The following is a 24,996-nucleotide window of genomic DNA, read 5'->3' on the forward strand; positions in this document are numbered from 1 at the left end:
TGCCACCCTCCCAGCTCAGCTGCCATCTCCCAGCCCAGATGTGCATGAGGCCAGATGTGTGTGGGAGCTGCCTGGCCCCAGAGCTGCCTGCAGCAAAGGCAGGAGCACCAAGGCTGCTGAACACTTTGTGAGCAGGTTCGGGTCCACGTGGTTGGATTCCACAACACCCACAGACTCACTGGGAAAAAAAAACCTGCACATGAAAAAAAAAATATTATTGTGTGGGCCTAATCTGCTGCAGGAAAAGGAATAACTGCAGCTGAGGTGTAAACTGACTTGGTGTGAGTATTTCATTTCCCAAAAAGACTAAAAAGAACAATCAAAGCAAGACAGGATTTCTTTCTAAATGTGAGAGGTTTACCTTGTTTTGTTATTGATTTGCATTCCAATTGTCCAGAACAGGCTTTAGAATAAAAAGTACAAAATGTGTTCTGCATCATACTCACATGGCCATCCTGGGGCAAGTTGCATCACTCGTTCAGATGTACAGGGACATACCTCAGTCACAAGTGCCCTTTTGCAGATTAGCTGAATCCACTCCCCAAAAAGGCCCAGAACCACACAGATAGAACAAGATTTCAGGTGCCAAAGCACCTCTTTCTCCCTTTGGGGCCTAAAACAGTCTAGAAGAGCTATTCTAGGCCTCACATAGACCCAACATCTGATTTTTTTTTTTTATTTCTACACCCAGCCCCTCCAAATTTAACCTGTTTGTCACCAGCAACAAACTTCCATTCCAGATAACTGCCCTTACTACACAGGAAGCTTTGGTTTCTGCAGCTCTGTGGATTCTGGAATATAAAGAAAAAGTAAAATACTAAGTTTCTTGACAACAAAGGAAAAACATTAAATGTAATAGGAGTTCACATCTTGTCTCTTTCCAACTGCTTGGTACAGTGAGCTCAGCACCACGAGGAATTCCTTTAGAAGTGAAAATTATTTGCAAGTATCTTCTACCCATCCAGTAACTCCAACACAGACATAGAGCTATTGACAGATTTTGGTTTTTTTTTTTTTAACTACAAAACAGAAAAAGTCTGTAGCTTCCAATTTTGAATGTGGGATTGCTAAATTTAAACCCAGCAGCAGCCTTGTTAGAGATCATTACATAAAGCCACCTGCTTATCCTCCTGCACCACAGCTACTTTTGACCTAACTAGGCTCAAAGCACATTTCTTGGCCCCACTTTCTGCTGTCAGCCCACAAGGAAGCAAATACCCACAAAGAGAGGATTAAAGGGGATACAGGAATACTTGAGAAGAGAGAACAGGCAGGACAGAGATTTGCTGCTTCTCTGTACCATATTATTGTTTTGGTTTGTTCTGGGTAAACCAGGTCAGGGACATTTGGTCACACAAGGCCATGAGCTCTATCCACAAACCCCCTTCACAACCACTGAAGTGCTGCTGGGTACACATACAGATTTAGATTTAAAGGAAGGTTTAGGTTTAAAGATTTGGGTTTTAAGAAAGCTCCCACTTGCCTGCATGTTCTTTCCACAACTCAGAAGATGCACTGGACAGAGAAGCAAAGGCTCACAACAACACAGATTTATTTACCAACAGGCAGAGCAGCGTGCAACAGAAAATGAAAACCAAGGATAAACTTCCTTTGCACAAAATGGAAACAATTCTCTCAGAACATGGAAGAAGATAACAGAGGGAAAACAAAGACGAGACTTTCAGAAATATAGGTGATTTTTTTTCATTTTGGTGGCCTGTTTGATACCTTCTGTGTAGCCCTGACACAGACACTGCAGACTCTGTAGCTCCTTCTACATTGCCTCTTTCCTTCAGTAACCAAAGAATCAGTCACAGCCAGAATCCATGCAGCATTGGTTTAGCTTTATGTGACTCAGATGCACTGATGTATTTTGACACAAACTGATATTCTGTGGAATCACATATTTTTTTCCTTTACATTCATCTATTAAACATGCCTCCTGTCCCCAGGGAAGTCTTGCATTACACTTGCAACCAGTGCAGCAGCGGAGGGAGCATCACTGATCACAGTCCATTAATTTATTTCACCTGCAAATTTATTGTAAAACCTGTGAAGCATTGAACAAATGTGTCCATTAGATAAGATGCAACATCAGAATCTCAATATTCTTTGAGCTAGGGCAAGAAAAAACTAAGCACACGAATCCTAAGAAACTGGTGATAAACTCAGTTGTGGTGCAGTAGCTTAACAAAGATGTTGTAAAAAGACACATTTGGGTTGATTTGGTTTGGTTTGATTTTTGTTTTCACTCTCCATGTGCATTGGAGATGCATTGCAGGAAGTACAGAACTGAGTAGGCTGTGGCATGCCAAGACATAATGCCAGAGGGAGCAGAAACACCTAACCCAAGTTACCAAAAATCCACAGTCCTGGTTGGTCAAAACCAGCTGCTCCCCCAAAAAAGCTACCTGTGTGCTGGTGTTGGCAAAGCTGTTTGTAATCAGCACTCAGCAAAGCCCTGCTGCACGTGCCTGGCAGGGCTGAAATGACTTGACCTCTCATTTCTACTTCTGTCCAACATTATGCAATCTTTTTGCAACTGCAGTAATGAGGGCAGCTCCCTTCCCACTTCCATCTTCAGAAAGCATGAAAGTCACATCACACTGAGGGGCCAGCTCCTTCACTGTTTCCTGCAGGATCCTAGAAAAACTGAAAGGGAAGGGAGAGAAGAACAGAACATTTTAGCAGCTGCTTTCTGATCTGAGATCTTTGTATTCACCTATAAGCAATGAACCTCACCCCTTGCTTTCTTTTTCTCCTGTTCATTCCTATTTGCTTTTTCTCCTATTCATGAAAGATACAAACTTTTGTACACAATCAGATTTTAATTTTTATTTCTCCATTTGGCTTTTGTTCAGCCTGATGCCACACACTGCCCACATCTTCAGAGATCATGAAGGAGGTTCTCTTCTCCCAACTCAAAAGCTAATGCATCTGTTTCTAGGCCTTGCTCACAGAATACTGACCTACCTCCAAAATCTCAAGACAGCTTTCCATCTGGGAGACTCAGATATTGTAGAAATTTACCAAAACACTGGAAAATAAGCATTAGGCTCACTCAATATCCCAGAGAAAAGAGCCTCCCAGTGGTAACTGGAGCTGACTTTACAATTTTTGATCCTGTGGCTAGGAAAGGGAAATAACAAAATGCAGGGAAATGTGTTAGATCCTTACCCCCGCTCAGGTTTCTAACCACCTCAGCAGAAAGCTGGTACATGCATGTTTTCACAGTGAAAAGAGGCAAGCAGCAAAGGAAAGTGGTGCTGAGGTACTCACTGCGGGTGGAGCTTGTACAGAGTCCCATCCACTCCAACAGTGATCTGCAAGCGCTCCACTCCTCGGTTCTCCCTCTTCTTCTCCACAAGAGCAGCCAGCCCTGCCCCACAGAGCCGGGCAGCTCTCCTGGACACAGCTGCACACACCTCCTTGACGACCATGCTGTCCTCACAGGTGCTGTCCAGGCCCAGCTGCCGCAGGATGCGCCGCACCTGCAGCAGCGCCAGCCGGTCACTGCGCGGGAGCACAGCAGCAGTTAGGGACAGCTCCAGAGCTCACAGCTGTGGTCCAGGGGAAAAGGGACCACTTCAGCTCAAACACTCTCCCGTTGCTACATTTCACAGAGAAAAGCAAGGTACAATTCTTCCCAAGAATATTTCTGGGTTTCACGTTCTCTGAACATCAGAGAAAGGGAAAACAATTTTTATCATTTGCTGTGCCCGTGTTGTGCCAAAGTAGAATGCAATATGGAGATTGTTTCCTCAAAGTGAAGATGTTTTGTTTCCTTGGCTTATCAGGGCCAAGAGAGTGTGTGTGTGTGTGTCCCGACTGTCTGGACAGTCACAGGAGAGTCATGAGATGCAGTTGTGTGCAGATTCAGCTTAGATGTAAGCAATACAGTATAATAAAGCCATCAATTAGCCTTCTAATAAGATAGAGTCAGATGCATCATTCTCTCATCTCTAACGTTCTAAGACACCTTTAATTCGATACTCTCCAGTTCTTTTAAGGCTGGTTTCTCTCTGAATTCAGATAGAAAAGCTGCTCCTGCCATGCCCTTTGCCACGTAAGGCTGCATATCCAGAAGGCACAAACAGCAGTTCTTCTTACCCCCAAAGCCATGAGGGAGCAGAGCCAGATCAGCCACATGACTGTTAATTTCCTGAGACCCTTCTTTCAAGGCTGTCCACAGCAAAAAGAGTTTCAAGTAGCCTACAGACCATTGCAATCATGCAGAGATATGTAGGCATGCACATATTTGTGTATCACAGACTTCTTGCTTTCTTAAATAAGTGCTATTTTAAGTCCCACAAGAAACACTTAGCTTGATGGCTAAGGCATCTGAGATAACCCAGTTGTGTGGATAGGAAGTGATAATTCATATAATTACAACTATATTTAATTTAATTAAATTAATAATTAATAATTCTGTAACTTCCCCAGTTTCTTATTTTTAACTTTTATTCTGGAGGTGGGGGATGCACAAAGAAAAAAACTGTAAACTGTAACTGACTTAATTTACTTCTTGAAGGAAAGGGCTCCACACACTTGCAAAAGACTTTAAGGATTTAAATCACATAAATCGAACAACTTTACCTCTCAATCTGAGACAGGAATTTTGTTTCAAATATGCCTCTTTTCCTGAGTGATTCCGAAATGTGTCCTCTGAAGAGCAGCCCTTGTTTGGTTAAGTCAATCAAAATTTGCCTTACTATTTCACCTAGGTACATTCCACTGGTCATTTTTTCATACCTGTTGGGTCAAAAGAGGAATAAAAATGCTCATTTAAAGAGATGGCTCTGTTTAGCATGAGTGGTGTGTACATGCCCCGTGAACTCAAAAAAAAGCAGTCCAAGCCTGCAGAGCAATAGCCATGAAACTCCATTTTTCAGTCATCAGAAATCTGTTACAGTGACTTCAAGTGCAATCATTAATTACAATATATTCACCTATGCCAAACGGTAACAGAAGTAGGAAAACATCCTTGCAATATTAAACAGAATATAGTGTTAAAGCCAGAGTCCACACTGAAGTGAAATTCCTTCCTGTCCCCAAATGCATTCACCAGTGAGTCACATCTAATCAATACTGTCTTTACCCAACAAGTCTGAGTTGTATTTTGCCTTTGAAAAATCACCCTAAGAGGAGGAACAAAGCATGACCTAGACTTTGCAGGGAAATCTTAACAGCTGCACTGTTTGGTAAAGCTTTAAGATGGAAACAGTGCTGTGGTAACAATGTATGTCTTTTTCTCTTTTTTTTTGTTTTTTTGGTTTGATTTGTTTTTTTGATTTTTTTTTTTTTTTTTATATCTAGGTTACTTACCAAGCAACAAAAGAAATGCAATATTAAAATTTCCTTTCTGATTATTCATTCATTAAGCACATTTTAAAAAGCAGCCAGTGTCTCTCGAAGACTGACTTCATCAGGCTCTTGGCATCAGGACCACCACGTTTACCTCTGTTTCCCTGGGTTTAGTGAGCCTTCATCTACTTCTCTGTCATATTTTGTCCTGATGTGGTCAATGCAGCCATTGTCACCAAATGCTCCCCATTCTGTATTAATGCACATTTTTCCTTCATTCCCTTCCACTATTTCTATGTTTTTCATGTCCTCCATGTAGCAAACATTGGTGCCTGTTCCTAGAAGGAAAGAAATGACAAAACTTCAGCTGCAAAAGTGAAGCAGCACCAGAAACTTACGGAAGATGATTGCAGTGCTCATCTTAAAGTTCTTTGCCACATCTCAAATTTCAAGGCCATTCTATGATTCTATGCTTAGACATATTTCTGGATCAAAACTTAGAGGAACCTGTTGGGGGAATCATCTAAAAAGCCCAGCAAGAATTCATTCGGATTTTTAAAAACATGCTTGTTCCATGGTCTGTGACCTACAGTAACTACACAGTAACTATGAATGTACTTGTCAAAACAAAAATTCATGCTCTGCCTGTATTCTTTTACCCTGCACACACTTGTTAGGCACCATCAGAGATTTGATCACAAGTCCAACAGGTTCAGGAACTTACCTACTACAGATGTTGATAAGTTTCCTGCTGAACACCACACAAATCTGCCAAGAACCCCAAGCAACTGATAACACCATACATCAAATTCCAATAAAAGGTGCTGCTCTACAGATGCCAAAGCCCAGCCCTACACAGGTGCTGCCCTCCCACAGTGGGCACCACTGTACCTGCAATGAGGCCAATCTCACAGTTTGGATCCTCATAGCCACAAGTCATCATGGTCCCAACAGTGTCATTCACCACTGCTACAATGTCCAAGTCAAACTCCTGAAACACAAGTCACGATCAGCAGTGGAATGCCAGACTGAGGGTGCATTAAATACACCAAAATGAGCAGAAAAAAAGACAGCTCACGTTTCTTCTCCTTATGGCCTCTCTTAGCATATCAACAACATCTTCCCCCTCACAGTCTGTTGCCTTGAATCCTTTTGTCCATCCCACAAGTGTTCCCTGAAACAGAAGAGAAAGAAAGTCATGAGTGAAGGCAAAGAGCAGACTGTACATTGCAAGCATCAGCTTTTTATTGCCTCCCACCCCAAGGCTTTTTTTCCCCAAATAACATATTTCCCTGGACAGGTTACTGTGGGTGTCTAGTGCAGGCTGTGCTCGTGTATCTTTGTTACTCAACTGCTGATGGCAGTGGCTCCAAGTTTACTCAGCTTTTTGTCAAGGCACTGCACTCAGTGCCTTCTAAATCTCATTAGGAAAATGCTTTTGTCAAAAATCATCAAACATTAATGAATATCTACCGTTAATTTTTGGGTCGTTTCCTACAGGACATTTGGTATGATCCCACAACTCCAGGCAACACTAATCTGTTTCTTTTCAGACAACAACCTGGCCTGACAGAAGTTGATTTCCAGGTTACATGAAGTAATTAGCTTTACTCTTCCTAAGTGGCTCTGGACTGACTGTCCAAATTATAAAAAAAAAAAAAAAAAGGACGACAACTGGGAGAAAAAGCTGATATTAAGAAACACCCTCAAGTTCTAGCAACAGTAGAAGACCAAACACACAGAGCAACATGTTATGGAACACAAATGTGTCTCAGATTGCCATCAATACTGTGGAATTTGCTTCCTAATCATTTGTCAAGACCTAAATGCTAAGCTGTGGGTTTAGAAGGCATATGAATTCATGTTTCCACAAAAGGCCAAGTCCTATTGCTATACTCTCAACAGTGAGCTGAAAATTGAGACTGAGCAGACTAACTTCCAGGTTCAGAAGCTATTGTGAACCCCACCAGGACATAAAAACATTCAATAAAATAGCAGTCTCTCATTTCCCCAATATCTTACATATTTGACTAGAACTAAGCAGCACAACATCCCCTGCCCCTCTTGGAAATCCATAAAAATAATATTTTCTTACATAAGATCTGAAAAGATAAAAGATATTGTATCTGTCAAAAAGCCAACTCTTCCAAGCTGAGCAAGTAAGTTCAGGTCTGTCCACTGACACTCAACAAAAAGAAGCTATGTGCTGCAGGAGTTACACAGTCAGAGCTGAGCAGCACAGCTTGGAAAACAACCTGAGCAAGCATGAGAGCCATTTGTTGTCTCTGGACATTGGAGTTAAGGCAGCGTAAGGAGGTTCCTGGGTTATTAAAAACATGCACTTCATTTTGCTGTTATGAGGGCTTAATCTTTATAGAACAAAAACAAGTTCATGTCCACCACTTACCAGAGACAAGAAGTGAAAGTTCTGCCTCCCATAGGCAGGTGGATAACACAGGATGATAACTTTCTTATGAAACACAACTGATTTGCAAAGTAAAGTAATACATTCTCCAGACCAAGAAGCCAGCCTTGCCCAAAATGATGTCATTTACCAAGCAGATGCAGAGCTGACCGTTCTGTGCTGCAGCTCTTACCTTGTCAATGCTGGCTTGCCTGCAGGGGAAGGAGAAGGTGAAGCCCAGAGGAAGCCGAGCACCTTTAATCCCCATGTACTCCAGAAAGTCTGCTATGCACTGGACAATATGGTCAAAGAGCTGGAAGGAAAGAAGCAGCATATAAATATCACAAGTAATCCCATATAATGGGCCTTGGCTGGATCAGTTAAACATTCATTTAAGATTACCTCTTCTCCTGTGCCTTGCATGATCTCCAAAGGAATGCCAAAGATTTTGTTATACATTTGCACTGATCTTCTTCTCCCACTTTTGATTTTGACCAGCAGAACCCTGAAATTTGTGCCACCAAGGTCAAGGGCAAGGAACTTTCCTTTCTCTGAAGGAGAAGAAAGGTATTTCATTTTGGTACTTCTCCTAGCACGTTTGCCAGCCAGGACGACATACCAATGCTAGCACTCTGTTCCCTATGGCATTTATCCCATCAAGTCTGCTAGCATGGAGCTGAAGATAACAGATAACACGGCAGGAAGCACCAGTTTGACAACATAAATTCCCCTGGCATGTGCCAGATTAATTACCCTCCTCCCTCCCCCCCAAAAACAGACAAGCAACTTTGCTGAGCCGCCTCCAGGCGCTCAGGAGCTGACCTCACCTGTTCCGTCTGGCGTCCCGCACACGTACGTGGGCAGCATCTTCACCGTGGCCTGGCCTTGCGCCTCTCTCTTCAGCCCGTACTCCAGCTCAGCCCTCATCTTGTCCCTCACCTCCCGGAGGGTGCCGGGGGGCAGCAGGAAGGGCGCGAGCGTGGCGTCGAGGCGCCGGCGCTGGGCTGCCAGCCTGCGCGCCACCGCCGTGACCATGGCGGCGCCGCGGCCGCTGCCGCTCTCCGACAGCAGGAACCGCACGTCGCACGTGGGCACCAGCCTCCTCACCACCTCGTGCAGGCGTTTGGCGTACCTGGCAGGGACACAGAGGTGCTTATTTAGGCTCTCGCAGACCTTTGGGGCATGGTTTACTTCATCTCCGTCTGCAATCGGGCCTCCAAACAGTTTGGGAGAATGGTTGGAGGAGGTTTCCGGTTTGGGAAAGCACAGGTTGAAAAACAGGGAAGTAGTGGAGGGAGAAAGAAAGAAAGAAAAGAAAAAACCCACAGTGAACTGCGAGTGTCCTAGGGGCCCAGGAGTCACCTGAGAAATCAACTGCATTTCCTCCAACACCATGATTCCAGGTGTCATGTTTTTCACAGGATGACAGAATGACCAGGTTGGAAGAGACCTTAAAGATCATCCAGTCCAACCCAGCCCTAACACCTCAACTAAACCCTGGCACCCAGTGCCACATCCAGGCTTTGTTTAAACACATCCAGGGATGGTGACTCCACCACATCCCCAGGCAGGCCATTCCAGTACTTTATCACCCTTTCTGTAAAATACTTTTTCCTGATATCCAACCTATATTTCCCTGGGCACAGCTTGAGTCTGTGTCCTCTGGTTCTGTCAGTGCTGCCTGGAGAAAGAGACCAATGCCACCTGACTACATCCACCTTTCAGGAGTTGTAGAGAGTGATAAGATCACCTCTGAGTCTCCTTTTTTCCAGCCTGAACACCCCCAGCTCCCACCCCACTCCAAATTCTAAAGCTCCTGGGACAGCTTTGCAATACCTAAGCCAGTTCAACCTCTCCCCAAAGCTGAAGCAAAACCGGCAGCTCTCTGAAAATCCATGCACACGTGCAGATGGAGGCTCTTAGCAATTATCAAATCCTCTTTAGCTGCTCACTTGGGGTGGGTTTTGTAGAGTCCCCCATCAATCCCGACGGTGGTTCGCATCCTCAGCAGCTTTTTGTTCTCCCTGAGCCGGGTCAGGATGGCTGCCAAGGCGGCGGCACACAGGTTGGCTGAGCGGAAGGAAACGATGGTGCAGACATGCTGAACAGCAACACAGTCCTCCTCAGAGGGAAACAGGTTCAGCTCTGTAAGGATCTCCTTTGTGTTGCTCAGGCCATCCTTGTATCTATCCCCAAAACAAAAGAATGCATCACCAGATGCAAAAACTTACAAATCAATACCTTGGCTCAAAAAGAAATGAGAGGAGACCACGACACAGCCTATCAGACAGCGTCACAATTGGCTCCCATAAAGCAGTAATGTGTTTCCCACAGCATTCCCAGAAGTACCCAGGGGAGAGAATTCAAATGCTGAACTTTCTGGGGTTCAGCATTTTGTGAGACCAATCAGCTGGTCAAGAAGAGAACAGGATAAAACAGTCCAAAGAAGAAGATCACAAGAACAGATATACAGCTTTACTCAATACAGCAAAGAAAATAATTCCTGGAGTGACAGTGAGGACCAGGATCCCTCTTCAAAACACCAGAATCCCAGTTGTCCATTAGCTGATTTATAATCTGTACTACATCTCCACAGCCCCAGTATTCCCACATCAGAGAGGCTGAAAACTGCAGCAGTCATCCCACACACTCAGGCGTCCAGAGAGGTTATTTAAACAGCCTGCATCTGGGATGTTCACCAACACACTTGCTACGTGGTACTTTGCTAAAACTATCTTACACCAACTCCTACTTACAGAAAGATCAACTTTTCTCCTAGGCAAAAGCAAAATCAAGCTGGACAGTTCAGGATTGTTCCCAGCACTTACAGATCTAACCTACATTTTCATTATCACTGCTGTTCTAGTGAAAGACTAACTTTGAGAGTGGCTACTCTCAATGAGTGTATTACAAGTTCTTACTTTTCCATTGCAGACACGTGTTTCATTTCAATCTTGCCCTTAGTAAGCAGAGCAGTTGACACTTTCCCGTTGAAGAGCAGACCTTCCTTTGTCATTTTTAGGAGAATGAGTCTCACAAGTTCCCCCAAATACAGGCTGCTGATCATCTTCTCAAACCTGGAATGGAGCACAGGAAGGATTCCAGGTGTTCACCAGCTCCTCTCTTTAGCCCTCCACAGCATCATACCAGAGCAACCACCTGGTTTTAACAACACATGAGCAGCTGTAGCAGCAATCCCTTGGCCTGCAGCAGGGAGCTGTGAAAGGTACTCACCTGTGGAAGCCCAGGGCACCGGGAATATTTCTCTGTGTGCTCTGGGGTGCCCTGACCCCCACGGGAGCACCGACTTTGATCTTCATTCATGGAGAAAGTTTCCTAGACTTCAAGATAGACTAGAATCCACAGAAGTGTGAAATAGATTCTAGAGAGTAGTGTAGGTGTATCACTTGGTGAGAAATTTAGGTTTTGGGATTTTTAGTGTGTTGTGGATGGAAGCAAGATGGAGGGCACAGGGTGCTGTCCTGGGTTTCTTCTTCATGCTTCTTCTTCCTTCTTCTTCATGGGTTTGGGTGGCATTGTGTAATTGGGCTCTTTGGAATCAGTTATTGGGTTAAAAGGGAAAATAATCTAGGTGTCAGTTCTAAATTGGATAGTTTAGTCTTAAAAGACCTTGTACCAAGAGATTGTGGCCATTTTGTGCCTTCTAATGAAAAGCTGCCGAGCTCACAGTAGTGAGACTGCTTTACTGGTAAGAAATAATAAACACTTGAGTCTGGACACGAACTACTGTCCCAAGTGCCTTCACTCCAGACCCAGAGAAACCAACAACTGGGACCCCACACTCACCCTCTCCAGAAGGGAAAGAGCTGGATTACATGAACCACCATCAAGTCTTCTCAGGTTCACTTAAGACAATTCCTGTTCCAAGGGGGCAAGCACTGGAGAAGCACTCTGAGAACCCAGACTGCAGGTCAGCCAGGGAATCACTTACAATTGTTTTCCAGGGTTGAGAGATCCCAGGTCCAGCTCCCGATCGAAGTCGGTGCGGAGGTCATCCAGAGCGCCGTCGTCTCCGAAGGCCCCCCACTCCGTGTTGATGCACATCCTGCCCTCGTCGCCCTCCACCAGGCTGATGTGCCTCATCTCCTCCATGTAGCAGGCGTTGGTGCCAGTTCCTGTGGGCATTGGATAAACCACTGCTTGTTCCATGTGTGCTCTTTGTTTAAGCCCACATGTTGGGGAATAAGTCGGTATATTGCCTTTGGAAGAAAATACAAACACATAACCCTCTGGCACAGGATGCTAATATAGGCCACTTGCACGTGTGAAATCATCATTTCACAGTGAATGAAAAAGACCTGAAATTACTCTAAGGTTTGACTTGTTTAAAAACATTTTTTTCTCTTTCAAATGTACTTCTGTGTGCCTAATAAAAGGCATCATAGTGCATGAAATGGAGAAACTGTGGAAATCATAGCTGGTGCTAACTACCAGACGTGAAGGGAATTCAGCTTCCTCTGGACAGACACAGTAATTTTCTATACAGTCAGCAGAAAAGTTTAGTATGCTGGTCACAACTGAGCCCAGACAAAATGGGGACTGTGGTATTTGATGGCAATGTGATCAGCATAAAAACAGCTGCTTTACAGAAGGCAGCCAGGCTTGAAAATCCAACCACTGTTTTTTCCATTTTCTTTCTGCTCTTTCCTGTATTGTGAAACTCCCTCCTACTTCAGATTTGTAGTAATTCAACAAATGAGAGGGAAAAAACCCTTCATGGAGAACAGAAAAAAATTACCAATTATGAGTCCAACTTCACAGCGCTGGTCATCATATCCACAAGTCATCATGGTTCCCACTGTGTCATTGACCAGTGCCAAAACATCAACATCTATGTCCTAAGAGCATAAAAATGGGTGATTAACAGGGAGAAAAGCTCAGAAAGCCTCCTCTGTGATAAAGCACCAGCACGCAGACACGCCCTGGGCTGCACCTAGAAGGGCTCATTCAGGAGCTTCCTGCTTCCCTTTACAATGCTCTTCCCACAGTTCTGTAAGGTTACAAAGATCTCTGAATTCTCAAGGGTTTTGCCAGCCTCTTTGCTTGAAGGATTTGTTTTTCCCCAATCCCACCTCGTTTGCCAGAAAAGTGACACATTATTGGTGTGAATGTTGTGATACTGTGCTTATGGGCTGTGTGAAAGGACAACATCCTAGCACCTGAGCAGAGCCCACCAAGTGGGACAGAAAACACACAGAAATGCAGCTACAGCTGTGCAGCAATACCACACTCAAGTAGAGTTATTCCATTGAGGCTGTGCAGTTTCCTCTTTGCTATGAAGTCACCAAGATAGCAAAGATGCTTTGCATTTCTTAGCTGGTGTTATCAAGAGCACCAAATATGAAAAGCAAGGCTTTCCAAAATATTAAAACATAGTGTTATTCAAAGGCTGTATGCTAGTTCAAGGGCAGATTTAATAATGTCTTACTGCTGGCCTTAAAAATTGCCATCAGTGGCTCCATCCTACAGACTGAGGGGGACAGGCAAGCCCTGGTGGAGTCAGGTGTGCCAATTTGAGATGGCAGCTTCCCCCTCATCCCTCATCCCACAGGCCAGGCTGTGAAACACACTGTGTGAAATCATTGAGTGCTTTATGTATCACCCTGCAGTTTCACAAGAGGTTCCCTTGGGCTGAGACAGTGGGGCCATACTGGTGAGCTGACACAGCCTGGGCTGCCAGCCTGCACTGATAACCCTTGTGTTACCAGGGCAGTCTGAATTACAGCTGTGAGGGAGGTTCAGATCCACCAGATGTGCAGGCATGCTGAGCACTTGCTACTGCCCATCCCTGAAGGATGTCTGACAGCTCTCAAAAGAACCCACACACCAAGAGATGATTTCCCAGGAGGACATTCTCTGGCTCAGCTCCTGCAGGTCCAAGACTTGCCTGGTGTTTCTGCAGTGCCCTGCGCAGACAGCTGACCACGTCTGTGTCCTGCACTCCTCTGACCCTGAAGTGTTTTGTCCACGCAAGGAGAACCCCCTGAAAAGTAACAGTGCAGTGACCCAAAAGCACACAAACCACAAAGCCAGTCAAGACTGAAGTGTGTGAAGAAGTCCATTATTAAAACTCAGCCAAAATAAGTCAGAGTAGAACACCTTACCTTGGGGTGCCTGTCAGTACCAACACAACCAAAAAGGTACAGTCATAAAGTCCCAAATCTGTAAATGTGTCTCCCTGTGTTTCATTTAAAGCACATCTGGCTTTCCTATGCTGATCACAGTCTAATAGCATTAAGCAAAAAGCATTTGCAGGACTGGAGCCCAAAGCACAGACCCCTAGAAATAAGAGAGGCTAGAATGAGAGAACACAAAATAATTGCAACCAGCCCTTCATGTCTCAAGCAGCTCAGCTACAGGTACTTCCTATTCAGAATCAACTGGAAAAAAAACCCCCAAACTGAGAGTGATTTAAAAAAGAAAAATGCTTCAAGACACAGAAGTGCACATCTCTTTCCAGCAGTGTTAATACAGGGGCACATGGTTGCTGTGGAATTGTGTACTGACTGAGAAATAGAATGGCTTTTGCTTAAAGATGACGCTGTCTTGAGATGAGAAAGGAATCATTGAAGGATAGTCAAGTCTAGTTAAATACTGAAAGGCATCCATGGCTTCTTCAGAGAGCTATGTAGGCATGACCCCACTAAAAGCCACAGGGTAGCACCTGCATTCAACAGCTTCTCCAGATTCTGCAAGGAGCTCGGCTTGACAAGAGTGCTCTTATTCATCTTACCTCATCCAGTTTGGTCTGTTTGCATGGAAAAGAAAACGTAAAGCCAAGAGGCAACTTCTTCTGCTTCAGGTTTTTGGTCTCCATGAAGTCTGACAGACATTCAGCAACGTAATCAAAGAGCTGCACAAACAAGAGAGGAGAGCTGGGCAGTGTCCTGCAGGCGGGTGCTGCAGCAGCAGCAGCACAGCAGCAGTGCCCTACCTCGGCTCTGTTCCCCTGGGTGACCTCCTTGGGTGTGGGGTAGAACTTGCTCTCCAGCTGGCTGCTCTGCTTCCCATCATCAAACACCTTCACCTGGTGGGCACGGAACTGGGAGCCACCCAGGTCCACAGCAAGGAAGTCGCCCTTCTCTGCAACAGGAGGGGGCAACCATCACTGGGGATGGCCACAAAGTGTGGCTCAGGTGCTGCTGCAGCCCTGCTTACTGAGAATCTGAGACTTTCTGTGCTGACGAGCACTGACCCCCAAAAGAACACTACATTTAACCTGAGGCTGTAGGGAAGACTTCCAAAATTAAATAATAGCACCGAAATCACAGATGTATAGTTTGGATAGAAGTGTGTAATAGCACATAGTAGAAAACTTAGAGTTTAAAGTTTTAAAATATAGTAAGATATACAAAACAAGACAGAATATATATAAAACAAGAGAGAAGTTTTAAAACGGAAGTTAGTCCTTCTTCACAAGTTTAAGTAGTATTATGTAATTAGATTAAAAATTCCACATTGAGGGCCACAGATGGTTATTAAGTTAAAAGTAAAAATAATTTTAGTGTCATTTCTTAATTAGACAGTTTCTCCTTAAAAAGCCTTGTAAAGAGAGAGATAGGTCTTTCTTTTTTAGTTTATTAGAGTGAAGTGCTGTAGAACTCACAGTTTATAAAACTGTAACCTAAATAAGAACTAATAAACATCTGAATCTGAACAAGAAATACCATCTCACACATTTAATCCTGACCCTGACAAAAAAAGCAAAGGCTCAACAAGGTGCCATGCTGATGGCCACAGCCCAGGGCCCTCCCTCACCACAGCCAGAGCCTCTCCTGCCCTGTCATGGCAGATCCTTATCCTATGGGCCTGGGAGCATCACTGAGAGCTGGAAACCTTCAGCAAGGCTATCAGGTCTCTCCTTTCAGCCTGCTGTGCAACAGCTAATTCAATTTTTATTTGTCAGTTTGGCTTTGTTCAGCCTGCTCCTTCCACAGCAGCATACTTGCAAGCTGCAGAAGGATGAGCTTTTCAGCAAGAAAGGCCCACAGCAACTGCAAACCAACCAGAGCACGCAGGGGCTGCAAAACCATCGCCTGAAACGCGGCACAAGCAGAATGTGAGATCATTGCCTGTGTCCAGTAGAGGATGCAGGATTTGCAGACATATGTTAAGACTCAGCTCTGGTGCAGAAGTCAAATTCCAAGTGGGGCAAAGCTAATTTGCCACCCAAAGTCAACCAACACAATCCTTTTCAAATGTCTTTTGGTATTTCTGTGAAAGTACCATTTTGTTTCACAGACTTGCTCAGACACACCCATCTCCAGCAGCAAAGCTCAGATGGAAGGACAGTTTGGCCTCACTGCTACAATAAAATTTGTTTATCCCTCACCCAGGAAAATGCCCTTCCCAAAAGGAAAACACAGTGGTATGTGCCTAGCCTTGCACGATCTTTGTTCCACAGTCCAAACATGATTAAATCTGGTCCTGAAGGGAGAGGAAGCAGGAAATTCTACCTGTAATACCATGGTCAGCTATCAAAGGTGAGGAGGCAGATTGGGTTATTCAGTAAACTGTGACATTAGTCAGACTGTTAATCCCTAAACTATGAAGAACTGAAGATGCTCTGTATGAGTCATTTCAGTCAGCAACACTGAGGGTACCAAAAAAATCTCAAGGTTAATAATAATAATAATAATAATAATAAATAAGTTAATAATAATAAATAATGAGGGAATAACCATATATGTTTGAGCTGTTTAAACCTGCTGGAAGTTTTAACCAGTCTGGAAGCAAAATAACCAACAAGGATTTTTCTAGAGGGCAAAACCAGAAAAATCAATGTGATACTTAGAGTAGGCAGTGTGTCAATAAGATATAGCCCAGCTTGATGCTGCAGCATGTCCTTGGCACACAGGAAAGGCCACACAGGCCAGGAGAGCAACATCCAACCTTGGGCTTGGGGACATGAGCTCTTGCAACACTGATGACACTACATGCAATTTTCCAGGTGTCCTGGCCTCAGGGGCTCCCTGCTGTTCCAGAACAGCATCAGAGACCTGTGAGACTTCAGGACCAGTGACTGACACCAAGACTGCAAGGGTTAAAAAAGCACTTCTTTCTCTCTGACAAAGCTAGCAGCAAAGGAAGAGTGCCCCTTCCATCCAGTCAGCTTGTGTATGATTTCTCTCAGACATGTCTCATTTCAAGGAACTTGCCTTCAAAAACCTTCTTTATGCCATTAAAGCTGTTATTCCTCATTTAACTGCAGGGAAGTTACCATCAGCAGGAATAAAGTCACACGGAAAGGTACAAAGCTAACATTTCAGTTTTCTGCACAGCTAGTTTATACCGAGTCCTGATCTAGGTGACACACAGAATCCTGCACAAATTAACTTGGTTAAACCTGGGAAAAAATGTCATTTTCTGTAGGCTGCACTGCCAGGAGCCAGCTGAGGAGTTTTATTTTGGATGTGCATACATCTCCAAAGAAGATGAGCTTTTAGTTTCTATCTCATGTCACATTGTCCCAGAGGACACTGCTGCACTTTCTCTGTCCAAGTCTCAGCTGAAGAAGCAGAGCAGTTTCCTGGTAGAAGCAGATTTTCCCAATGGAGAAGGCAAGGAAGTGCAGAAGGGATCACTTTTTGGGGAATTAGCAAAAGCAGTGCAAAATTTGGGGATCACAGCTCTGAGGATGCCGTGCTGCTGTCACTTGGCAGTTTGAGGGGTTTCAGGGCAGCATCCTGCCCTCCCTGTAGCTCAAGGGCTGTCACACATCCCACAGCAGACTGCACTGCAGGCTCTGAGCTGTAGAGGCTGCCCTTGCCATGTCCAGCCACAGCTCCTGCAGCAAGGCCTGCACTGGGAACAGATGGGAGAAGCTGCTCCCGAGCACTTACTGGGTCCTTTCCTCAAACAAGCAGCTCTAGGTCAAAATCCACCTGGTGCAAGGGAAAAACCACTCCGCCAGCACTGCCCCGGGCTCAGTGTACACACGAGCTTTCTCAGGGAGTAAGCAGAGCCCCTGGCTGCCCTGTGCCTCTGCTGTGCTCTCCTGGGCTGCTGGCAGCAGCTCCATCAGGGACTCACCTGAGCCATCGGGCAGCGAGCGCACAAACGAGGGCAGCATCTTCACTGCTGCTGTGGGGTTCGTGTCCCTGCCCAGCCCCTTCACCATCTCGGCCTGGAAGCGAGCTGCCACGTCCAGCAGGACATCGTCAGAGAGGCGCAGCTGGTACAGGTACCTGTCCACCTGCAAGGAGGGAAGGTGGCACTCAGAGGCATGCAGGCTCCTTGGGATGGTGGTTAGCTTCATTTTTGACCTCAGCACCGATGTTCTCATGACTGTCAGTGTAAGCAAGCTCCGGGTCATCATCAGGACATTCTCTCTTCTAAAAAAAACTTTGTTTTGGAAATGTTTAATGCAGCCTTGGTGAATTACTGCCCAAAGGCTGGCCATCTTCTCTGATGGCTCAGTAACTTGACAATCTATGTAAGCCCATGAGATTTGCGTGAGACCCTGACAAGCTGTTTTCACACCATCCTCTCCTGCTAGAGATGTAATGAACTAGAACTGCAATGTATGTCAATCTGGGGAGAGTCTGACCTCTCTGAGGCAGGTCCAGAAAATGCCATCAGTACCCAAGCGTGTCAGCCACAACCCAAAAACATCTATTCAGCTACTGCTTCACTCCACAGACAATTAACTTTGTTGGCATGCCAGGCTGGAACTCAAAGCCTTTTTCTCACTCCAGCTCTGCTCTCCATTCTCTTGTGATTCTAGGATTACATCTAAAACACATTTTTGGGTGCAATCGATACCCTTTGTTAAAGGTCTGTAACTCACAGAATACATCAAAATAGAAGCCAGTTGAATATAAAAGAATTCAAAAGTATCTATGAAGCAGCTCATTCAGATAAACTGGCAGAGGAGCTAATCAGTGTTTATGAACTGCTTTATCAGGGCAAAGTGAAAGGTTTTTTCCTAAAGGACCACATGCTGCTGGGACTGACACATACCTGCAGGGCTATAGGCAGTGTGGCCTAGAAACTACACAGATGGATACAAGAAAGGATTAACACAGGGAAAAAGATAGTCTGTCAGCATCCAGAAGCTTTTCCACTGGGGAGCCAGACTTTGGTGCTGTATGAACACGATGCAGGCATAATAACTGTGTGCTCCAAATAGCTGGGTGTCCACTGAAGGGTCATTGGTGTTTGCATCCCACTCCCCAGCACAGGGGACTCGGGGCCAGAGGAGAGAGGTGGGACAGCTGCCAGTGCTTTGCTACTACAGACACTCAGCTCTTCCACCATGGGCTATGCTGTTGTGGTGCTCTATCTGTCCAGAGCATTTCATCAGTCCCATTCACACAGGGAGGTCTGGAGGGTCTGAAGGACACAAACCAAGTCCCACCAGCAATACAACAGGATTTAAAGGGCTGCATTGTTTAAGCAAAGGGCAATTGCAGGCTGTAGATAAGCTGATCTCTGCCACAGTTTGGACTGGCCATCTATTTTAATGAGGTACAAACTAATTACCTCTTCACAGTCCCATTTTAAACTGATGGTCAGCAATGACCCACCTGAAAGAGTCAGGATCCTAAAAGTCACTCCAGCACTTACACACACACACACAGAGAGGAGAAAGTGTTAAACTACAGCATACAATTGTCCCAGGGCAACAGCTTCCTTTGGATACAGCTGTGCCTTGAAAAGGTCATGATTCAGATTTGTCTTTGTAGCCCTTGTTTGTGCAAGTACTTGATTTCCTCCAAAGGTTTTTGGAGGCCCCACCACTGTGTAGGATCCATCATCTTAGCCTCTGCACCTGTACTGATTATTTGGAGAAAATACAGTGACTGGAGATATGCAGCACTCATGCACTCTGACACAGACCCAAACAGCCTTGTGACAGAAAGCCCTGCGGGGAAAAAACTCTCGAGAGTAATAAAAATTACCATGTCTGTTTGCAGAGAACACACACTAGCTCCCTGCTGCCCACAGACACTGCATTTCCCACCCTGTTTACCTGCAGCCACAGGAGCAGACAGTCCTCTCCCAGGAACTAGATAAGGCAGAGCCCAGGAAATCCTGCTGGCTCTCCAGTCTCATTTACAACCTGAGCAAGGCCCTGCTCTCATAATCATTTACTTGTAAACACAGGAATGGCCAGGCTGTGCTAAACCAAACTGGCTGTCCCCCTCCCGTAGCACAGGAACAGTGCCTTGTCTCATTTTTGGAAACAGCACTGTTTTCATGGCAGGCAGGCTCTTGGTTTTGCCACCACAGATTAAATAAGCCTGGGGAGGGAGAGGTGGGAAGACATTCCTTCTTTCTGATAAGGGAGGAATCAGCTCTGTTGTGTACAGCCTACCCTAGGCTAGCTACAAGAGAAGTCTGAGGAGCTTGTGGTTTCTTGCCTTCAGGAAGGGCTAGTCTGCACCTTGCAGAAAGACTTTGATTTTTTTAATGGGTTTGCCAGAATTCCTCTGCTCCCTCGTCTCTACTGTCCTCACTCAACTGCAAGCTCAATGTTTCTCTGCAGAGCCCAGTACACCCAAGCACTGCTCCACAAGGTCTTTCTCTTTCTTAGTAAAAATAATGAAGAAATAGTACTGTCTAGATAAGAGATCAGCTCCTCACAGAGGGGAGGGGCAGCGAGGCCTTTTTCTGATCACATTAAATCCTAGGGATAAAAGGGCTATGACTGAGTCAGGGACATCTGATTGTTGAGCTACCAGCACCTCTCTCAGAATGCCTCTCTCCAAAACAGATTTAATGGAAGAAGTCCTCCTTGGAACAAGCCACTGCATGTTTTGGGCACAGACAGGAGAACCTGGAGTTGCTCACTTTGCTGATGAGCTCAGTGATGGAAGTGGATCCATGCACCAGGACCTTGGATCTCCCACCATGCATCCACAGACAGCCCCACTTCCCACCTTTCTAGCCCCTGGCTGGAAAACCAGAGGATGGAGCCTGGCAGAAATGGCCACCTGACAGCACTCAATGAAGACACCAGGAATACAGAGGACCTGCAGGGGACATGTCCACAAACCAGAGGACCTCTGACCCATGATGCTTACAGGTCTCACACGGTCTTATGATGGACACAAGCCCAAAAACCCATTTCAGCATGGCCATGAAAGTAGATTAGGGAAGAGCAACCACTAGGCAGCTCACTCCCAGTACTGAGTACTCCCAGTACTCCCAGATCTGAGCCATCTCGAGCTTTTCCAACTGTAATTAAAGGTCACACCTATAAACATCAGTGATTAGCCAGTTCTGGATAACCAGAGAGGAGGCACATGAACCCCAACACCAGTTGGAAATCTCTCCTGAATCTCAGCAGACCCAGACCAAAGACCACAGGGGTTTTCCCTATCCCTGCTACGTGACTGACTCCTGATTCCTGCTCAGCTTGAGGAATCCCATCATTCACAATACACTTGCAAGGCAGCTCTGCAAGAGTCATCCTTTCTGTCCTCTGGGCTCTTCCACACCATGCCAGATAAAGCTTAAGCACTTTCCCTTACTGCACAGAATTCGCTCTATTACTGGGAGACCACTTATAGCTGTGCAGAGAAAACCACTAACCAGACCTATTTTCACACTTGCCAGGTGGTTTAAGGTCTAAGTACCTCCTACCCCATTTGGCTGAATGGTTTTAGTGGATAATGCCATTATATGGTCTGCATTACACACTGCAGACCCCTCTGTATCGGGGTAACACAGTTCTTAAAATAGCAACCAGCTAACGCTGCAACTTACCTTTTTTATTTGATCCTCTTTTAGCTTTGTGAAATGGAAAGCTAGCAAGTGGACAGCAAACATTTTCTTGAAGCAGATGGATGAGTCAGTAGTGACAGAGCTGCTGTGAATAACTCCAAAGCGACAGACCTTTATTCACAAAACTGGAGCTAGAGAAACTTCAGCAGAGGCATATTCCCCCGTGTGGAGTAGCAGAGTTCCTGGGAAATTGAGTCCAGAAATAAATCCATCCAGTGTGATCGGGTCAGTGATTAAACTTCTGCCTCTTTGTATCACACCCCCCCCCCCCCACATCAACCCAAAGTCCCTCCCTCCCCAGCTACACACTTCATTGTGCCAGAGCAGGCACCTGGAGAGCTGCCAAGCTGAAGGGGAGAAAAATCGATTTTGTTACTGCCCCACTTGGGAATTGTTACCACTTCTCAAAGCAGTTGCTACGCAGCCTGCCCCGCTTCATTCCAGGGGCTGACAGGCTCCCACCACTGCGGCGTGCTGCCGGGAATCTGCGAAGTTGAACGGCTTTAGGAGACTTCTTCCCTCTGCTCAGCACTCCCACTCGTGAGACAAGCTCTTCTGCATGAATTAACTTCACTCTAGCTCTGCACAGTGCACCCTTAACTGCAGCTTTGTACCAATTAAGCTTCAGCTGTGTAAAGAGCAGAGACACACAGACCCCTGCCCCCAGCTGGAATGCCTCTTGTGCAATTCCCAGCAGAGAGGTTGTGGACTGATTCTTCTCCCTTCTCCCAAAGCTCCAGACCAGTGAAGATCCTCAGTCCTGCAAAACCAGGGGAGAGGACACATTTACCTGGCAGGCAGCAGTGTGGGCAGCAGACAGCCCCACCAAAGGATGCCTTTTACTGGCAGCACAGAGCACCTACAGCAAGAGAGCTTCCTTACAGCAGCAGATTTTGACACAGCCTTTAACCTTCACTCTCAAATTCATTCTGAATACACAAGTGTTTCCAGGATTTTGTCACTGTATCAAGTGATATGGACTGTGGAAACGTCATCCCAAGAAAACTCAGTGTAATGCTGACACAAAGGAGAGGAAGAAAAAAAAAAAAAAGGCATTCTCATGGGGTAATTAGAGGCTCACTCTCAAACTACACCTACACACCATGTGTCTCCCCCCAGTTAATGTTCAGCTGAACTGAGCACAGTTACTGCAGACAATTGTCACCCTAAATTCTGCAGAACAAGGTAAAAATTAAAAATTATTTTGCTAGATTAGAAAAACACCAGGGGGAGAAGAGGAAAGGGGGAGGGGAGCGCCAAGGAACAGTGAGGAAACACAAAGAACCACTGAGTGGTAGGAATTGTCTAGAGATCCAGAGAAGGGCAGAGGCAGCCAGTCAGTGGAAAGGATGTCTGCTACATCAGTTCATAGCCTAGAGTGGACCCAACCATCTCATGCTATTGTAAAAAGAAAAAAAGTACAACTGATCATGGTGGGCTGTATCTACAGGAGGATAATCCAGAGGCACACAAACCAACACTCAGCTCCGTACTCAGCACCAGCCTTGGCAAGAGGACTCTGCCCAGGGCTGTCAGCTATGGCACATCAAGGAGGCAGGGATCAGGAGGAGTTAGCTCTGCTGAACATCAGGAGCAGTCACAGGTCACATTTTTTCAGCTTCTGATCACGAGGAAAGATTGAAAGAACTGAGGGAGGGGAACTCCCTCTGCAGAGACAAATCACACAGAACCTCTGCTACGAAAGGTTTTTCTCCTCCTGCCTCGCATCAGGGATGAGCTCTGGACACTGGTAGATCCTGCCAGCTCTATTTATTTTCCATTACTCTAGAACAAGAGAAAAGCAGACAGAGTGGCTGAGCAGTCCATAAATAGGGCTTGTTCTAAAATTAGGCCTTTGATCTTTGAGAGAAAGAGAAAAGAAAGAAGAAAATAAGCCACACTACCAGCCAGAAAGCACGGTTCACTTCTCCTCTATTCATCTTTTAATAACTGCTGGCTCGTTAAGTCAGACACTGACTCCCAAAGGGACTGTCTCTCTCCTCATTGTTTACCCATGCCATCCGAGTCACAACCCCTCTGGCCAGCAAAATTGAAAACATCACCTTTCAAGCTCCATTCCCCTTTGATCCAGAGCTCATTGTGTCTGTAATACAGTAGATTTATTTTCCATTCTCTCTTTTCTTTCTTTCTCTGACGGACACCACTGGAAAAGGGTCTCAAAGATCTGAATGTTCCTAAACTGGCAGCAGGCTCTGTGAAATACCTGACATGTCAGAATCAGTGTGTAACCTGTTCACTCACCCTTGGTGCATCCCAGCTTCCGGCAGCCTGCTGTGCAAGAGAACACAAGACATGATCTCATTCCCACACAGACAGCAGCTCAATGTACCAAGGGCCCAACCCCCAAAAGTGTTACAGCATTTTGTACTTATCCTGGCCAGGACAGGGGAACCAGCCCAGGCCCAAGTGAACAGATCAGCTCCAACTGCATGCAGCTTGGAAGCTTGAGGTGATGTTGCTTTTCCCTTTTGTTAGACCTGCACCAATAAAAGCTATTCACATACCTTCCCTCCCTGCTTTGCAAGGGCCAACAAGACTTTAAAATTGTACCACCTCACTCTGTACTTTCTTCTCCTGCAGTTCTGCCTCCAAACCCCATGGAGAATCCTGAAGAGGAGACTCCTGAAGAGTCAGGTATTCATCTGCCTCCCACAGCCTGCAGAGAAAAGGAGCTCATAGCTACAATGGGGAAAGTCACAAAAAAGTCTTGAGTACATCAGCTAAACATGCTCTTGTTACCTTATAAAGAGGTACTGTATCAATAAGCATTTTATTGTGAGATAAACTCATCTGTCTTTGGTGAGGTATCACAGGCAGTAGCAATGCTGGCTGCTAAATTTGGTACCCAGGTTAACAAGGAGACAGTGGACAAGGCTACTAGAGAGTCATCAGGGGAAATCCTTCTTTGTTACAGTTTTTGATTCCAAGACCAACCCCTAGAACACATTCCCTCTTCCCTGCAGTAGCGGCAGGTTCATCGCCCATTATATTCCCATAAGTTCATCAAAGCTCAGGAGAGAAAGGGGTCCCCATGTTCATTCTTCCTGCATACGACACTCCTAGTGCAAGATCCGGACACAAAGTAAGGCAGAACACCTGAGGGGACTGACAGGAAAAATCAGAATAGAGATGGAAACAGCACAGACAGAACAGAGCATACTGTAAGGATTTTACCAAGCACTGCTGTTACAATCAGCACCCTACATTTGAAGGACAGCAAATAAACAATTAACGAATAAACTTCCAAATATCTCTGATTTTGATGCCTGAAATTACTCTGGAAATCTGAACACCTGAAATAGGTTTGCAAACATGATTCCCAGATCAAGAGAACAGTGTTGTTGTTGCTTAAAGCTTCAGCAAAGCCCCACAAGGCAGGTTAAAAATTGGTAGCTGGGGTAACTACACCACAGCAGTCCAGATTGTACCACATGGGACCAATCTGGCAGCCATTCTAATGGGAGTCAATGACAGCCACACCATTAGCTCAGAAGAAAAGAAAACTTTCATAAAGT

The 24,996-nt window shown here is 45.4% G+C and overlaps 1 protein-coding gene across 4 annotated transcripts; it reads right to left on the bottom strand.

The window, feature by feature from the left end:
* Positions 1 to 1,712: 1,712 nt before the first annotated feature.
* Positions 1,713 to 22,199, bottom strand: LOC121365705 (hexokinase HKDC1-like). 4 transcript variants are annotated; one of them, XM_041490111.1, is made up of 19 exons: positions 21,859 to 22,199; positions 21,443 to 21,642; positions 17,762 to 17,924; positions 14,664 to 14,812; positions 14,463 to 14,582; positions 13,617 to 13,712; positions 12,468 to 12,567; positions 11,661 to 11,844; positions 10,630 to 10,785; positions 9,661 to 9,894; positions 8,536 to 8,840; positions 8,111 to 8,259; positions 7,902 to 8,021; positions 6,383 to 6,478; positions 6,196 to 6,295; positions 5,459 to 5,642; positions 4,597 to 4,752; positions 3,280 to 3,513; positions 1,713 to 2,652 (listed from the first exon to the last, which is right to left on the bottom strand). In XM_041490111.1, exons 2-19 carry the CDS (start codon positions 21,503 to 21,505, stop codon positions 2,508 to 2,510), a joined length of 2,754 nt encoding a protein of 917 aa, XP_041346045.1. In that variant the 5' UTR covers positions 21,506 to 21,642; positions 21,859 to 22,199; the 3' UTR covers positions 1,713 to 2,507. The 4 variants fall into 4 exon arrangements, with proteins under 4 accessions (XP_041346045.1, XP_041346042.1, XP_041346043.1 ...); XM_041490108.1 differs by lacking the exons at positions 11,661 to 11,844; positions 12,468 to 12,567; positions 13,617 to 13,712; ... (3 more) ...; positions 21,443 to 21,642; positions 21,859 to 22,199 and adding an exon at positions 10,943 to 11,095; XM_041490109.1 differs by lacking the exons at positions 9,661 to 9,894; positions 11,661 to 11,844; positions 12,468 to 12,567; ... (4 more) ...; positions 21,443 to 21,642; positions 21,859 to 22,199 and having other exon boundaries at positions 10,630 to 10,634.
* Positions 22,200 to 24,996: the final 2,797 nt, after the last annotated feature.

The sequence above is a fragment of the Pyrgilauda ruficollis genome, unplaced genomic scaffold (genome assembly GCF_017590135.1).
Source record: "Pyrgilauda ruficollis isolate IOZ18807 unplaced genomic scaffold, ASM1759013v1 scaffold98, whole genome shotgun sequence".
Classification (NCBI taxonomy): Eukaryota; Metazoa; Chordata; class Aves; order Passeriformes; family Passeridae; genus Pyrgilauda; species Pyrgilauda ruficollis.